This window comes from Mytilus galloprovincialis, chromosome 8, assembly GCF_965363235.1.
Source record: "Mytilus galloprovincialis chromosome 8, xbMytGall1.hap1.1, whole genome shotgun sequence".
Taxonomy (NCBI): domain Eukaryota; kingdom Metazoa; phylum Mollusca; class Bivalvia; order Mytilida; family Mytilidae; genus Mytilus; species Mytilus galloprovincialis.
The window spans coordinates 295,278-313,586 of NC_134845.1; the positions used below are offsets into that span (position 1 = coordinate 295,278).

Here is an 18,309-nt window from a genome sequence, read left to right on the forward strand (position 1 = left end):
ATGAGGCAGACTTAATTGTACTAGTTCGATGGCACAAATTTTGAATTATTTAGTGAGAGAACATCACAAACTGTACTAATTACAAACTAATACATGGAAAATTAGCAAGTATCAAATTGAATAGAACATGGCTAAGGGGGCAGGGCAAAAAAAAACATGGAAATAAGATGTGCCAATTCTTTTACAACTTCATACCAAATAGAATTGACATGCCACTTATTGTTCACCATAAGCTAGACCTAACCACAAACTAATACATTGTTGACAACCACGACGCCACCGACAACGGATACAGCATACCTGTCTAGCTTTTTGACTCCAGTCAAGGCGAGACATAAAAAACTATATGTTATGGAATAACCAGTTTATGCTACTTGGAATGTTTCATGGCTCTACGACTTGCAGTTGCTGGGGGAAATGCAACAGAACTTTGTAACAGACGGACAGACGGACAGACGAACGGGTTCAGACTAGTTTTAATGCAAGTCATATGCAAGTTAGATGTTTAGTTGGCTATAAAACTAGGTTTAATCCACCACTTTTTTTATTTTACTTTGTTCTCCTTCTTTGGAGTTTGGGTATAACTATTTAATTCAACACAAAGACACTGCCCCAGTTCCCAGAGAGCAACATATATGTGTCTCCCTCCCAGAGACAAAATTTATATAACAAACAAATAGTATCATTTTAATTTATTCATTTCATCCTTAATATAACAATGGCACATAAATATTTAATTATGGACGGTTTAAATGTATATTCATTTGTATAGGGACAATGTTGCAGCATATAGATGAATCTAGAAAAAACATCTATTTCAAAGTAATAGTCTCTTGACTGTACATAGAAATTTAAAATTGTACTGATAGTCAAAACTATCTGTGTATTAGATTTACTGTCATAAAAATAAAGAGATAACCATAATGTACATAGAAAATCAGTTCAACAAACATAAATGATAATACATGGAAAATGCTGCAAAAATATTACAGTTGTCAAAGAGTAAGAAATAGTAAACAGAAGTTTCAAGGTTTAAAGTGATATGTGTAACTGAGTATAAAACATAAAATTATAGGAAAAAGTAGTTGTAGAAATGTATTACTAAAATCTCATATGAAACAGAATAAGAACCTGAGCTAAATTCATTTAAGAATAATATTTGTTTTCAGATTAATCTCCTTTTAAATAAGTTGTAAAATGCTATCTCACTAAGTTCTAAGTCTTAAGATAATATTAAAGCAATGGATCCTTTTAACTGAGGTAGAATCACATACATATAAATTATAATACTGAAAGTTCCCAAAACTGAGTATACTGTGTGTAAATATAATGCTTGTTACCAATGTTAAGTTAGAGTCTTTTAGAAGCATCTGTCCATATATGAATCATGCGTCTTTGAAACATATGATTAACCGTCAAAAAAAATATATGTGAATGAAGATGTGGGGTATTGTTTCAATTAGACAAGGAAAAAAACTGATGACATCTTGAGAGCAACATACCGTCTTCAACAAGAGAGGTGGCTTTAAAATATGTCAAGCTCAAAAGTCCATAACTTAAAAGTATAAACAATAAATGGCCTGCATTACATATATATATTTTTCCAGGAATGACCTTGGAATCATTTAGATCTAGTATACTGTGAACTGTTTCAAAACATATTGTATCACTTTTCCTCATCATCAGATGACCTTTAAATAAGTTTAAATAGGTCAGCTATACTGAAAATATTATTTGATTTGGGACTATTAATATGTCAAACATGATTCATATATGGAGTATATCTTCAAAATGATGCTGCTTAAAGTTTGTCCCCAAGTTTGGTTTAAAAATTACAAACATTAAAATTATGATCTAATCTATTAGAATGTGGAAACTTATAAAACAATAAAATTCATGGCCATTTTACAAATAAATAAAAGCAACAACTTGATATGATAAAACAAAATATAAAATGTATAAATTCTATATCACATATGTCTAATAGGTACTATTATCAAAACACTTCTATATGTTGTATAGATATCACAAGATACAATTAAAAGCAGCAATAATGAAATAAAATGAACACAATTCATATATCTGTACCAATTATCTGCATACATGATGGTCCGTCATAATAACTGGGTAAAGTCAAAACAGTGATGATCTGTCATAATAACTGTCTATGGTCAAAATAGTCATAATGATGGTCAAATCATTACCCAATGTGGGGATAATTTCAACTTTTATCATGTACCTGTTTATCAAAATGGCCACAATTTGGTTCTTAAATAGATCAATTTCAATAGCCACAAATTGATGATATGTTAAAACAATTTCTTTAAAATAAACATCATTGGATTCAAAACAGTATTTTTTGGAGATGTTGTCATTAATCGCTGATTCAATGGACCTAAAAGCTTCAAAATCTTGGCCATATCCTAGGATCAACATATTCCAAATTTTCCATTGTTAGAATAATGAAAGTCCACTACTACATTATAAAATCAATTTTTTATCAAGAGGAGAGGTGATTTCAGCTTTGAGCACTTCATAACATTATCACTAATTCTACAGATAGTTCAACATAAATAGCACATTTATTATTTAAATAACTCTCTTTTAATAATCTTAAATAAAATGTCTCCACTTCTTCAAATCTTTGTAAAGGAGATTTTGTGACTAAAAATAAGATAAAAAAGTTATTTTATAAGTAGGAGATCACTTGAAGTTTCATCCTTTGGAGATACACGTGCTTTTATTTAAATCACTAAGTGGTTATGCTCTTAAAATAACAAACAGAAAAGAATATGGTGTATAAGTTTATGACACTAAATCACATCTCATGGGCAAGGGAACAACATTATGATTGCTTTTCTCTATCTCAAAGTCACAATCAGGTTTTTATCATAGAGCAAAAACAATCACTTCACTGTAATGTCACGACAGCCCCTACATTGATACATTGGTTCTAGTGGAAGTCTTGACGTCAGGTATGCAGACAATTGTATACATCATATTTCAAATTTCAATCAAATGTTTGATACAAATCAAAATCGAATGTAGTAAAATAAATACCATCATATAAAAGTATTGATATGTATATAAAAGTGTATACCAGACTTGTTCTCTTTTGTTACATATCCATGGTAGGGATCCTAATTTATGTTCCCTACATTCTTTTGTAATCTGTATCAAGCCACTTGATTTGACAATATTATTACAATATACTTTGGTAATATATACTTATAGAAATGATATTTTCCCTCCAAACATCAGTCTATGATCACTTCAATACTATCATACAGTGAAGGCTGTTACAAGTCCAAAAACTGAAGGTCAGAAAAAAGAGACAAACATTTCCTATTTATTGTTAAACTTTGATTCTTTCTTTTATAATCTCAACATAAGTGGTTCATAATATAGTATCATAATACTCAGATTGTTTGAATCATAGAAAAGTTGATAAATTTACATATTTTCACTTTAAATATGGTGGTGTTACAGTTATTGTCAATCAAATTACCTATGCTTGACCATCTCCTAATAATGCTGTACTTTCTTTCATACAGAAAATAACTTGACCATCTCTCAATGAAAGACAGCCTGACCATCACTTAATGGAAGATAGTTCTTGACAATCCCCAACGCGAAGATAGCTTAACCATCACCCAATGGAAACCAGCTTGATCACATCCAAATGGAAGATAGCTTGAAATTTTCCATTAGAATTTTTAGGGGTTTTGTATTAAAAAATTTAATCAGTTTGTTTTATTTCTTTTAACAAAATTTTGTAAATTGGGTCAGGCATTAACAAGAAAGAACAATTTTATTCGATCTTACTAATATTCCTTTCAGTGAACCAATGAAAAGGTGACTTGAAACAGCCTTCCTTCCATCATTTGTCCTTGCTGAACATTTGCTCTCCTTCGAAACATATGATGAACATTTATGTGTTGTCCCTGCCCCTATAATCGATGTGTGGTTTGCCCTTTCCACTTTTTAAAGGTCTTAATTCCCCTGGTTCTCGTGGTGAGTAATAGTCCTGATTATCATCTAACACAGATCCAGGCCTAGATAACCAGCCAGGTCTAAGGTCCACCCCTGTAAGGCGTGTGTCTGATTCAGATTTATTGTGATGCCAAACTTGGTCCATTCCTGTCAATGTTGATTGATGGGTATTTAGATGTAGTAAATGAACTCCAGATGATTTTTGTAATGGTTGTAATCGAGGATTCTGTAAAGTAAAAGAATAAAGGAATTCATTATAACTATAATCATTGGTGGTTGATTTTTAGTAAATTTATACCAATGTTAATACAGGAATTATGAGGTAAGATACCAGGGTTTCCGCTGGCGGTCGCCATTTTCGCAATTTGCGAAAAAATAATAATTGTGGCGATTAAAATTTGTCATTTGCGAAAGAATTTGGCGAAAGAAATATATATAGCGATTTATTTTCCTCCATCTTGTTTATTTACTTTTTTCAAGTTTCTCAGACTTTAACCGATCACACAATACTCGGAATTCACCTTGACCTCATTAAGATTTGGACAGAAAATCAATAATCAGCTGATTGCATTTTATAGCTATCGACAACAAAGGACTAATTAATATTTAGGTGTTGATTGAATTGTTTGACAAAATGATATAGTTAAATGGCTTCCGCTAAGTCACAAAAAGAATTTATTTACCACTTTACGACGCACGTGTTTGAAGCAAACTTTTGACGTCTCCTCTCCTTTTAAAGATAGTTTAGAACAGAAAGCTGTTGTGATGAAAAATGTTCAAAAGCAAGAAAAATCTCAAATTTAAACTTTAATTATCCTTTGACTTTAATATAGGTAATTTATTAGGGAGACTACTTTTAAGTCGGTTGAGTGACACACGTGTTTCAAGCATAGTTTTACGTCTCAACTTTTTTCATTTACGATGGTCAAGAAAAGAAAACCGTCGTTATGAAGAAATCTATCCAAAAGGTTGGGAACAGCCCCGCGAATGAGAGTAGCCCTTCAATGTAATGACTACATATGAAATGAGGGATCAATTTCATGTGATAAAAGCTTTTGTTTAGTTGTAAAAACCACTTCTTAGTACAATGTAGACTCTAAAATAAGTTTGAGAGAATAATCATAGACACAATGGGGCAAAATTATCTTATTTAAGGGAAGAGGGGGAGGGGTTAGGAAAAAGGTAAATTTTAAACGAAAAATATATTTATGTTACTTGGCGAAAAAAATAATAAAGTGGCGAAAAACATATTGTTTTGGCGAAAGAGGTGGCGAAAAAAATAATTGACCCAGGGGAAACCCTGTAAGATACTGCATCAAGAAAAATGGTCAGTCACTCCTCTAAACCTGCTATGGATATTTATACACAAACATGTTAGATTTGAAAAGCCCCCTCATGTTCCAACTCATCACTTTCAAAACTGCTGACTAATATGAAATCAATCTATTCAAAAGTACTGAAGAAATTTGTGACAAAATGTGTTTAGTTCCTTCAACATATTGAACAATTAAAAACAATTCAATATGAATTCATACTGTCCTTTAGTACTGTAAAATCTCAGAAAAGATTGAAGGAAAGTTTGATGGCTTGACAAAAAGTGTATGTAATATGACCAAGAATCCTATTAATGAAATATCTTTCAATCTTAAAAAGACTTTTATCATTTTTTGTTAGCATCTTATGTAAAATGTTTGATATAAACATTTTAACAAATCAAGAATGCCACTAAAATTCTGTACAAGACAAGAGTTCAAATTTCAAAATAATATCTTTTCAAAATTAGAGTTCGTTTGTGTCCTCATATATAAGGTTTATCACTATGAGCCTTAATCCTCACCTTATCTATTGGTGTCTTTGTTCGTTTCCGTAGTGATATTTGTTTGCCGTATTTACTTTCATACATATCCTTAGACATGTAATCTCTGTTTTGTAGAGGTTCTCTGGCAGATATCTGAGCCTCACATGAATCCTCGTCCATCTGCTCAAAATCTATCCGACTTGTTGTCCGTGACGGATTAAAGCGACTGGTTGGAGTTACTCTTCCCATGTTATCATTGGCTAGTATCTGTAAAATCAAAACACAAATACAGTCTACAGAAAGCTAGAGAATTGTTTTATGTTCTCGTAACCTATCTCCTTCTCCTTTAACTAGTAGGGCGAAGGGGCGATATCTTCCCAAACATTACGTAACAGTGACTTTCCTTAAAATAACAAACTCAGTTGAACAATATCAGTTCTAAAGCACAAAACCAAATTCAATGCACATGTTCATTTCAAAATATAAAATTCACATTAATATAAACTGCAGAATCATTATCTCCATTTTTTTACTCCAGACACCATATGTGTCTTACCTACTTTTTTTCTGAAGCGTTACTGAAGAGAAAGCAATTGTCAAAATGCTCATCTGACATGGTAAAGTGCAACCTTAAAGATTATAAACCATCAAATGAAAATGAGGGACACAAAGTTCTCCCAATAATTACTACTGTTATTTTTGGGTCAAGAAAGAGGCCTGTCACAGAAAACAAGATAACGTTCCAATTACAATAATTGCTGATACATCCTAAGAATTAAATTGTGATGAATTTCACAAAAAAATACTTAAATCATAAAGATTCCAGTAAAAGTATGATCAATTTTTATCTAGGATTTTTTGTAAAAACATCGTGTTTATCTTTGTTTTTTATTATACTTCCTTTTCTCAGTCTTGAGCATTCACTTTCTATTTGTGTTTTTAGTCTTTGCATTATTTTTTTCAGAGGATTTTGTTGTGGAAAGAAAGAAAATAAATACCTGTAAAAATTTCTTTTTCTTTTTTTTCTTTGCGAGTTGATGCATGACAGAACCTGACTGTAGTTCTGTGTTCTCAATAGGTCGCCTAAAAATAAACATTGGTAAATATACACATGGAAAAAAGTATTGCAACACCAAATTGAAATTCAAATTAAAAAAAAACTTTTTATTTTTTTTTGAAATAATTTGTAGAAATAGAACTAGTTAAACATTATTTGAATATCACCTGAGTTTAATCAATAAATATCGACTCTATCAGTTCTTATCTGCACATGCAGCTACTGTACTCGTAAACACTAAAACATATGTTTTTATCCTCATTGTTTTCAACACTTAAAATAACCAAGTTTATAAATTTATGTGATTGACACCTTGTAATTGGTCATACACAACTCATAACTGTAGCAAGATGGAAGATAATCAGCTGAGAGAAGCAGGTATGTCGCTGTGATAATTGCACGTATTGTTGGTCATCACCATTCCACTAAAAGTCGTTTTGAGAATAAAAATCAGGCAAGAAACGATGTTAAAGACCTACCGAGGTCAAGAAGACCCCCTATAACATATGCTAGGGAAAATAAAGCATAATGAAGGTTAGTCAGAAGGAAACCCATTGCAAACAATACAATCCTTAAAAGAGAATGATGACCATACAGGAGCCTTTAAACAAGAACTGTTCGAGATCAGCTCATCGCTGCTGGTTATCGTGCGATACTACAATTTCGGGGACCTTTGTCTACGAACAGACACACAGATGCCCGTATACAAAATAGTGCAGAGCTCGCCAAAGTTGGCAATTAGCGTCGTGGAGGAAGATCTATTGTTCCAATAGAACTCGGTTTATCTTCCTTGGCCCAATCGTAGCCCGAATTTGAACCATATCGAGCATATATGGGACACTATTGGGCGTAAAGTGCACGAAAGGACACCCCAGTTCAAACAAGTCATGAAATAAACAATACCCTTAGTCAAGAATGGTTGCTGCTAGCTTAGCAACAAATTAGTCGACTTATGGCAGGAATCAGAAGACGTTAAGATGCGGTTATCCGTTTGAATGGAGGCTGTGCACAAAGTACTAATTCTTTGGCGTATAACGATCAACCATGATGTGAACAATCAACTTAAGATTAATTTTGAAATGTCTAACATTGTAAAGTTCGACTACAGTAAAAGTTGTAAAATGCATTTTTTTGTACAAAAAACACTTCATTTTGTTATAAAAATTTTGGTTAGATAAAACTTTTTTTTTCATACATTTTTTGTTTATTTTAAAGCCAATGTTATCATTAACTACGTTTCAATATTATTTTACAAATATTTTATCATATTCCATCCAAAATAAGAGATTGGTTTTTCAAGTTTTAAAAAATCAAGGTGTTGCAATACTTTTTTCCATGTGTATAGTTGACAATGTAAAATTTGCCTTTCTGTCATGAGATATATATTTGCTATGCTATGTACCTGTGTGATTTATTGTTTTTGATGAGCCTGTGACTTTTGTCACATAAATGAGACATAGTGATCCTACTTTCCCTTATTGTCATCAGCATCAGCCTCGGTGGCGTCCACAAATATTTACTCTGTCGTTTTAGTTTTTTAAATTCTAATAACTTTCTTAAACTATCCTGGATTTCTACCAAACTTAGACAGAAGCTTGTTTATGACCATAAGATAGTATCCAGAAGTAAATTAATAAAAAAAAAAATCTGTTTATCCATCTTTTACTTTTAAATGGACTTTTTCTGCCAGTTAACATTACATTCACTCTGTGGTTAAAGTTTTTAAAATCTTGATTACTTTCTTAAACAATCCTGGATTTGTACTAATCTTGAAAAGAAGCTTGTTGTTTATGATAAAAAAACTAGTATCTAGAAGAAAATTTTGTAAAAATATATTTCCTGTTTTTCCATATATTACTTATAAACGGACTTACTTTTTCGTCCAGTTAACTGGTTAACATTACACACAGTCTGCAGTTAAAGTTTTAAACATTTATTAGATTCATGAACCATCCTGGGTTTTTACCAAACTTACACAGAAGCTACTTACAATCCCAAGATACAATCTAGAGGAAAATGTTTGATAATGTTTTCCCCATTTTTGTTGACCCTGCAACTAACAGCAAAAGTAGACACTGGGTTTTGTGGCACCCTCAATTTTTTTATATAGATTATAGACCATTGGTTTTCCTGTTTCAATGGTTTTACACTAGTCATTTTTAGGGCCCTTTATAGATTGCAGTTCAGTGTGAGCCAAGGCTCATTGTTGAAGGCTGTACTTTGACCTTTAATGGTTTACTTTTTACAAATTGTGACTTGAATGGAGAGTTGTCTCATTGACACTCATACCACCGCATCTCCTTATATCTATATGTTAGTTGTGTAAATAGGTACCATGAAGTCTCTTGACCATAAGTTCTATTATTATAGGTCGTCTGTGATGTCACTGGTTCAGGGTTCAGGTTCATGTACTTGGTATGTGATCTAGCTTGAACTGCCTGATTGGTTGGTTCTCGGTGGAAACCAATATCTAGAACAAACAATAAACCATTACATTATGAAGCCTTATAAAAACTAGGAGAAGGAGTTTAACATACATAACATATCTGTGTATTATATACTAGCAATAAAGATATATCAAAATTACAAGTTTTATATGACTATCATAATATAAAATTCAACAGCAACAAAACATCATCAATAAATCTGTGAAAAGGGTAGTATGTCAGATGTCAAATCTTCTCACCCCTCCCACAAAAGGATCAATGTGTCCCCCTTTTTACCCCTATATTAAATCCAAAAGAAAAATAGGGATAATATAAACTCCTGCAGAGATTTCAGTAATCTGATTTCTTGCTTAAGAATGACACTTGTCCTATAAAGTACATGCATATATATATATCCGGATATTTCTTCTAGTTTTAGAAAAGAGAACTAATAATTAACTAAATGACTTTAATGAAAGTGACTACAACTATGATCCTATTAACATAAAGCATGTGAAATAATGTTTGTCTGTCAATGTTTAAATTCTGAACTGATAAGTATGGATGCTATACAAAAACATAACATAAAAAGTGTATATAGTATTAATCTCTCATTGATATATTGTACAGCATTCTATCCTCATATTCTGTTTACAGTATCATAAATCAATATGGTTTTACATGTTGGTTCTTGTATTTCAAGAATCATTATAATTTTTAAAGGTTATCTAACATGGAAACGCAATATTTATGTAATTCCTTAAATGCAATTTATTAAATGACTGCAGGCATTAATAAATGGTCTCTGCTAATTCTACAAAGCATCTATCAATATGTGGTGCAAGATAACAGAGACTGGCCATGTCATAGTATTTCTGATCTATTAAAGCAAAGCGTCAACATCAAGAATGGAGAGTGATCATACAGTAAATATATAACTGACTACTACATTTTATTGTAATCACTAAAAATTTCTCTTCTATTACAGGGCCTATTTACATGACTGTAGGTAAATAGCTTAAACATCTAACCAGAAATAATTAAAACAAAAATCTACAAATGTAATTGTTGTTGTTTGAATTTAACATTTGAAATCAGAAAATTTAACTCTGATATACAAAGTAACCTTTAACACCAGAAGATTGACCTCTTGCATTACACTTAGCCTTGAACATCAATTGAACTCTGACATACAATGTTACAATGTAACTTTTAACAACAGAGAATTGACCTCTTGCATTACACTTAGCCTTGATCATAAGGTAGTTGATATCTGACGAACATATAAACATTAGCACCATAAAACTCTAAATTAAAATTTACAAAGTATCAGAATCAGTAGTGCTATGAATTATGTTTCATTTATCTTTCATTTGTTATATGTCACATAGTAATTCTCTCTGAAATACATCTAAAATCAGTATCTCAGAACAGCTTATCCTGCCCATATGGTGATCAAACTTTTATATGAGGGCCAAACCAATGGCTCTTAGTCTGTAAAACTGACTTAGAAAAAGACATGTAACTTTATCACAGGGTGAACATTGAGCATTCTCAATATAAAGATAAAATACAAATTTTACAGAAAGAGATGTGCCATATATTATATAGTAAAGAGAACTTCTAAAAATATAAGGGATGTATCCAAGAAACAGAATATTAAATTCTCCCAGACAAAAGTGTTAAATTAATTCTCCCTGGCAGTAGTGTTAAATTTATTATCCCCACTTCCAATAACTGATTGTAAGTCATCATTCAATAGTTTCTCCCTCTTTCCTTAGATACATTTCATATTTACCCACAATGCTAAGTGTTACAGATCCTGAAATTACCAAATAAACTACTGTGATAATTCATGGTTGATATATATATCATTGATTTTACCCAGGTCTTTGTTAACACATGTAACTCAGGATTACTAAAAAAAACTAGCTCTAATTAATAACATAAAGTTTAGTAAACAATCAACATGTGTTAGCACAAGAACATTAAAAGTAGTATGTTAGTACCTTCAGCACTTAACTCCTATTAACACTAGTACTGTGGATAACTTCAACAATTATTTACACAATAAGTGTAAGGTTAAACAATGTGAACCACAAACTTATGTGTACACGAGTTTATACAGTATTGACTTGAACCACAAACTTATGTGTACACAAGTTTATACAGTATTAACTTGAACCACAAACTTATGTGTACACAAGTTTATACAGTATTAACTTGAACCACAAACTTATGTGTACACAAGTTTATACAGTATTAACTTGAACAACCAACTCTAGTGTACACAAGTTCATACAGTATTAACTTGAACAACCAACTGAGGTGTACATAAGTTCATACAGTATTAACTTGAACAACCAACTGAGGTGTACACAAGTTCATACAGTATTAACTTGAACAACCAACTGAGGTGATCACATGTCAATACAGTGAAACTCGAACAATCAACTCTTGTAAAAACAAGTTCATACAGTCTCAACTTGAACAACCAACTTATGTGTACACAAGTTCATACAGTCTCAACTTGAACAACACATCATGTGTACAAACACAATAAAACATGAACATCCAACTCTTGTGTACACACATTAATACAGTATTAACTTAAGCAGACATGCTTTGACATGTGTATCGTAAACAATAGTTTATGAACCCAGAAATTAAACAACTTATTCCTATTGACTCATTGATAACAAATTGAATTAATTCATAAACTTTAATAATAATGGCACAATGTATATATTCATTTGGAAGCAGTCCTGAAAATCTAAACAAAAATATCTATATCTGATAAAAAGATCTAAGTTCCAATAAAGCAAATCTACAAAGCACAATCACATAACATCTATTTTACTAAAAATATTGACGTCATGTGATCTATCCCATAATCCAATGTTCCTAACTGCACAAAAACAGAGAGTAGAACAAAAAAGAAAAGGAGTGAAGAATTTCAGATCAATACTGTGCATAAAACAGACCACAAAATGACTTCTTTTTAACATTCTGAAATAGGGATGTTACTGAAAGGTCAAATCTTTAATTAAAAGACAAAGAAAGAAAAAAAGATTATGCAAAATGCATTGTCTGATATTGAAAATTATCGACAACTTAATACAATATTATTTATAATGTATAATACTATTCTCTTTGAAGAAGTCATTGTTGTGAACAAACATTTCTTATACCTGGTGTTGGACTTCTTGGTGAAGTATATTCCCTCATTGTTACACTCCCATCTAAATAAACATATCACCTATTAAATATGTGCTAGTCCAACTTCATGTGAAATCTTGTGTAAAAGCTGTGAAACAGTCTATTACAATGATTGGTCCTCAGAATATATAAGTTTCAGTCCCTTTCAATAAGCTCTGTGACAGAACTTTATAGACAAGGTCCTTGTCAACAAATGCATTTCTAGACAGTTTAGGTTATGTATCTTAATAGCAGATAGGACATTGCTGATTAATTTTGCTATTAAAAGTTTGTCTATTTTTAAATTAAAAGTGTTCAAGATAATAAGTTAGAGTTATGGATGATTATTAGGACAAAAGATGGTTTAGTCCTTTATTATTTTTTTAATTCTTCTTTAATTACTTTTTGTTTTTACTGTTTACAGTTTATGACTATCTTTTAAATTAATCAAAATAATAAGCATAACACACTGATTTTTGAAAAATCATAATTCAAGTGTATCAACTTCAATAAAAAGTCTGAACTTAAAGTCACATTGGTATTTTTAATATTTGGAATAGCCAATCACTTTCTGGATTTTAGTCTTTTTATATCTATTATAAAGTTGGCAAAACCACAAAAACTAGTAAGAAAATCTTCATTTTAGGACTATAATTTCTTTAGAGATAATTTATAAAGTGAATAAAAGATAGATCTTTACATTATTAACAATTAAAGTTTTAAAGTTACCACATAACTACTTAAAATTACCAAAATTGAATTGACAAATCCAGTGGGGAAGATGTTTGAATAACTGACAAATCCCAGACATGAGCTCAAACGGCCATTAAAGGTTAAATGAAGTGAACCCTATTAGCTTGTGAATTGAACATGCACATTGACTCAAATGTACCTCTGTAGCTAGCCATTCACCAAGCTGACATTGGAGTTAAAACAAATACACTCTTTACGATGTGACTTTCAAGCTAGCCATTCACCAAGCTGACACAAAATGTATTATAAAATTAAACCTAGTGTTTTAGATCTGTTAAGAGCAGGAGGCTGGATTTGTTTTATAGACACGGCAGGCTGTGTACCTCTAGCTGTCTGGATATTCTGAACATTTTTCATTATAAGAATTTCACGAGCTTGCTGAAGGTTGTCGTCTATTAATACAAGAAGAAATAGTGAAATAAGTTTCTCTTGGTAAATTAAAATTCTATGTTTTTGTAATGACAACAAGGGACTCAAATGGTTGCAGTCGGATTCATTTTGAATTCATAACTACAACTGTTTATTAATTTAAATACTGTCTCTTTAAAAACTCTTAGTTAGGTTCACAGAACCTCTGAGAACCTCTGAATATATTACTTACAAATAACTTGTCAATAGAAAACTGACCTGGTGGTTAAAATCGGGTGCTACATGTAAGACATCCTTATTTCATTAGTATTATTCAAGTATTATGTCACTGTAATTTATTTGTTATACAGGAACTAATAATATCTATATATGGCACTAGAAAAGTAGCAATTAAATCATATAAATCATATGAGCAAAATAATCTAGGGAATAAATTAGTTAAGGTTTTTTGATAATTCTAATGGGACAAAAAAAGATAATTTCCCGAGTTTAACTGGTTCCCCCACCTACCATAGTACTGGTTCCTGCTACGTTTGTTGACCTGCATCCCATTTCCTCCATAGTTTATAAAGCTACTCTCTCTATACTTGGACTGTTGTATGTTTGTGTCTTGGTTCTGCAACTGAAATTAAATAAAAAATTAGTATTGAAGGCAAAATAAATTATAAAGGGTTGTTGGAAACCCTTGCTGTTCTTTATCTTAGTCATAGTGAGGCCTTCAATACCAAGTAAAACTCTCACTACACTGCAAATTATTTATAATTATTGTATGTAGTTTGGACACTGGCTCTATATATGTTGTGGAGACACAGTTGTGTAAAACATTAACTAAGTGCTGTTTAGGACTGAGTGCAAAGATTTCTTTATACAGTATAAACTTAAAATTTGTAAACATCTTTCAAATTCCTGCATTTTCCTTTTAATTTTTTTATGTCAGGATGCTGACGTTATTATGCTCAGTAAGAACCATTTGTTTCATGAAGTTGTTTAGACTGATTGTCATCAGATTGATCTGGTCAAACAGTATAACTCATTCATAAAAAAACAACTTCAGATTGGTGTTTTAAGAGAAACTAAATACTTTAAGAATGTTGGAGTTATCTCCCATTGTCCAATGACATCATACGCAATGTAAGAAAAACAAATTTATAAATGATATACACTGTAGGAAGAACTAATAGATATTCATGAAAAAGAACATCTGTAATTTGTGTAATCTAGTAAACTCAGTATCTCAGTTTGTTTTAATTTGTCTCCCTCTGAGAAATAGAATAGAATGCTTCATATCATATGGCAAAGATGTCATGCTTTTGAATGTACCATGAAGAAAGTGAATATATTTTTTGTTTCTTTAATTTTGTAGGTAAGAGAATCTTCCTTTGCATTGAACATGTAATTACTTTAGCATCAGATAGTCTGTCTGTAATTGTCTGTATAAAGGATCCCTGGTGTGGTTTCTCCTTCTTACGACCTAATGTACTTGACTTTATTCTTTGGAGTTCTTCTTGCATAGCTTTGTCTAAGAACTGAAACAGAAAAAAAATGTCAATATTTCTAAAATCTTTTCATTTCCATGAAAATTTGGTTTTGAAATTATGCAATTTCTAAGGACTAAAATTGCAGCTCTCTCGTGTGAGTAAAATGTTGGATGATTGTGGCTGTACTGGTTAGATATGATTGTGGCTGTACTGGTTAGATATGATTGTGGCTGTACTGGTTAGATATGATTGTGGCTGTACTGGTTAGATATGATTGTGGCTGTACTGGTTAGATATGATTGTGGCTGTACTGGTTAGATATGATTGTGGCTGTACTGGTTAGATATTTTTGGGTTTTGATGTTGATCAATGATCATCAATTTTGCTTTACCATGTTTTTTTTTTATTGTTTCCTAATTATAAAAGAGACCTGATGATTTTTTTTTATCAGTATCTGTCTTTTATATTCTATGTGCCAATGTATCAGTATGTGGACGGTTAAGTCTATAGCTATAAAGAAACAATTAGACTATTGTAATATAATATGTAGCTTGAGGATACTGGTTCATATATATCTAGATCTTGTAAAGTACAATAGAAAACAAAATGTCTGAAATCTCTTGAACGGTTAGCTATTCAAATGCCTGTAATCTAGTAACTAGTAAATCCTATACAGTCAAGAGTCTTGACAATACTATTTGACCTAATCAAAGTTTTAAAAGTAAACCAAGGTCACAAGCTCCTTCCATCTGTTTTGCCCATCTCAATATTTAACATGTATTGTGAAGCTGGAATTTTAATATGGAAGGCTTATCTTATAGTTCAATACATCTACATAGATAGTACATGTCAGATAAAAAAAAAATCATTTTATAAAAAGGAGACAGACTAAATATACACATCAAATGTTTACAAAATGAGAAAATATAAATAGGAAAATTGTGGAATGTAACAAATAATTGTAAACAACTAAATGTATGTATTAAACAAATAGTTTCAGATGTAGTATTAAGAAAGTTCGCTTGTCATGTTTTGGAATTTTTGTCAGATTTTTCAGAATCCTCTGGTTTTATCGATTTGAATGTCTTAAAAAAATATGCCCATTAACCCCCTTTTTTTTATAAATCTTTTACATGTGTAATTATAAGCCATCTGTAAAAATCTGATAAATCATTGTTATTTTTTATTAGTTTTTGAGAACTTAAACTTGTCAATGATAAAGCTATGAAAAGTCAAGAGAAAACATTTTCCCGACAAAATTTCAATGGCTTTTATATATTGAAAACAAGCACATTGACCTATATTTTATTTTTGCTCTTTTGGTTCTTTTATTAATCCCCTATAAATATATACTAGTGTTATGAAAAGCTAGTTATTTTGAAACTGAGTAGTGAACTTCCTTAAACTCTCCTTTACCACTATTAGTTCAGTTTTTGGTCAGCATTTTTTTTAACCAGTTTTGTCAAAATTTATAAATTTATTTTCTTGTATACTGTCTATGAATTTGTGCCTTTATTAACTCAGATAATAATTGTTCCACATTTACAATTTTCCACATGATCAAACATTGTAGGTTCAAAAAGCAATAAGATTAACTGACATTCATATTGAGACTTACTTTTTTCCTTTCCTGCTGAGGACTGCCATGTTTGTCTGCCAGAGTATTAGGAGCTTGAACATTAACGGTATAAGTGGAGGGTTTGTTTGTAGATATGTAAGTATTATTAGATCTGCCATCTCTAGGCGTTGGGGGAGGCTGATCGGGGGGAGTACTGTCTTTAGGTTTATATATTCTAAAATCTAAATCTGGAGAAGTCTTTTTCTTGAGGTATTTAGATTCTGTAAATGAAATGTCTAATTCTTCAGTTGTTGGTGTACTACTGCTGTCCTTGGACATTGTCTCGTCTTCACTAACGTCCGTCCGTGATTCTAAAGACACATTGTTAAAGTATTTGAATTCAGAATTAGTCCTATCCACCTGATACATCTTTTCTGTTTCAAACTTATCAACATTTGTTTTGGAATCAACATTTTCTATTGTAAATTTCTTATCCTTTGGTGTCCGTGGTATAATTGATTTAGCCGGAGGAGAAGCTCTTCCATTTTGCACTACAACAGACTTTTCAATGTTAAACATTTTTTCCTGTTCCATTTCTCCATTCATATTTTCTGATTGACTAGCAAATGTAATTCCTTTCTGTTTAGCAGAATTTTTGCGTTTATCGTCTTTTTCCATCATTTCTATATCAATTCTGACTTTGGGTTCACCATTTTGTTTATCAGCGTTACTTTTGGACACATTTTTTGCCTGTTTGATATATTTACTTTGTGCCGGTGTAGGAGTATAACTATCTTCTTCAGTGTCCATTCTTTCCTCCTGTCGATTGTTCAGGTCCTCAGTAATTTTTGGTCCGGTTCCAGGTCGGGTCATACTTAAATTTTTCAAATTTTCACTACAAAAACAAATATTACATATTATATCCTACACAACATTAGGACTATAATGTCAGTCATCAATATTTGCATACCTTTATCAGTTAATTATAGTTGTGTGGAAACAACCTGGATTTTTGTCAAATCTCTAGAGATAAAAGGACACTGTCTTTGTTACTTTTGTCAATGATTTTAGTTTTTACTGTTAGTACTGAACTACTGACTTAGTTATCAAAGTCATTCTTGCATGGTGTTTCAAACTTTTTTAAGTATGACTCAATGGCTAGGTCAGTTGAGTCACAATTGCAGGACGTACTGAAATGTTTTGCCAGTCACTTTTACATGCTGTTTTTTTTTTTTAAATATACTGAGCCAAAAAAGTTTAGCAACACTTTTATTTTAATTTTTTTTTTGTTGTTTCTGGAAAAAAAATTATTCAAACATCATTGATATAATCCTTAGTTTTACCTGTAATTTAAAACAGACGTACTTTTTTCCTGGTGATTGATTTCACGCCATTTCAGCTTTGCATGTGTAATTGACGTTTTACTTTCTGTAGCTGTACTTTTAAAACGATAGTAAAAATTTCTTTTTCACTGACGTTCAGAAACATGCCATTGATAGGAAAAACACATACACCTTTGAAAAAATTGCATGGGGCGTCAACCAGGGCTCCCCGAAAATGACCGTCAGACAGGTCTTGGAATGGTTGATGTCGGAATGAGTGTTGGTGACATCGTGGATCGATTTAATGTGCATACGGCAACAGTTTAGAGACTAACAAACAGATATCGACAAATTGCA

General features: G+C 31.4%; 1 protein-coding gene across 7 annotated transcripts in view; it reads right to left on the reverse strand.

The window, feature by feature from the left end:
• Nucleotides 1-677: 677 nt before the first annotated feature.
• LOC143084803 (uncharacterized) overlaps nt 678-18,309 on the reverse strand; it is a 47,316-nt gene continuing 29,684 nt past the window's right edge. For 3 of the 7 annotated variants that reach the window (XM_076260848.1, XM_076260849.1, XM_076260850.1), the window contains exons 12-19: nt 16,691-17,525; nt 14,995-15,120; nt 14,105-14,216; nt 13,483-13,617; nt 9,183-9,318; nt 6,790-6,874; nt 5,831-6,058; nt 678-4,219 (exon numbers count right to left, since the gene is read on the reverse strand). In XM_076260848.1, the coding sequence (XP_076116963.1) occupies nt 3,932-4,219; nt 5,831-6,058; nt 6,790-6,874; nt 9,183-9,318; nt 13,483-13,617; nt 14,105-14,216; nt 14,995-15,120; nt 16,691-17,525 (1,945 nt within the window). In that variant the 3' untranslated portion in view covers nt 678-3,931. Of the gene's footprint in view, nt 4,220-5,830; nt 6,059-6,789; nt 6,875-9,182; nt 9,319-11,072; nt 11,097-12,465; nt 12,517-13,482; nt 13,618-14,104; nt 14,217-14,994; nt 15,121-16,690; nt 17,526-18,309 lie in introns of all 7 variants that reach the window. The other 4 variants (XM_076260851.1, XM_076260853.1, XM_076260852.1 and 1 more) reach the window with 4 other exon arrangements.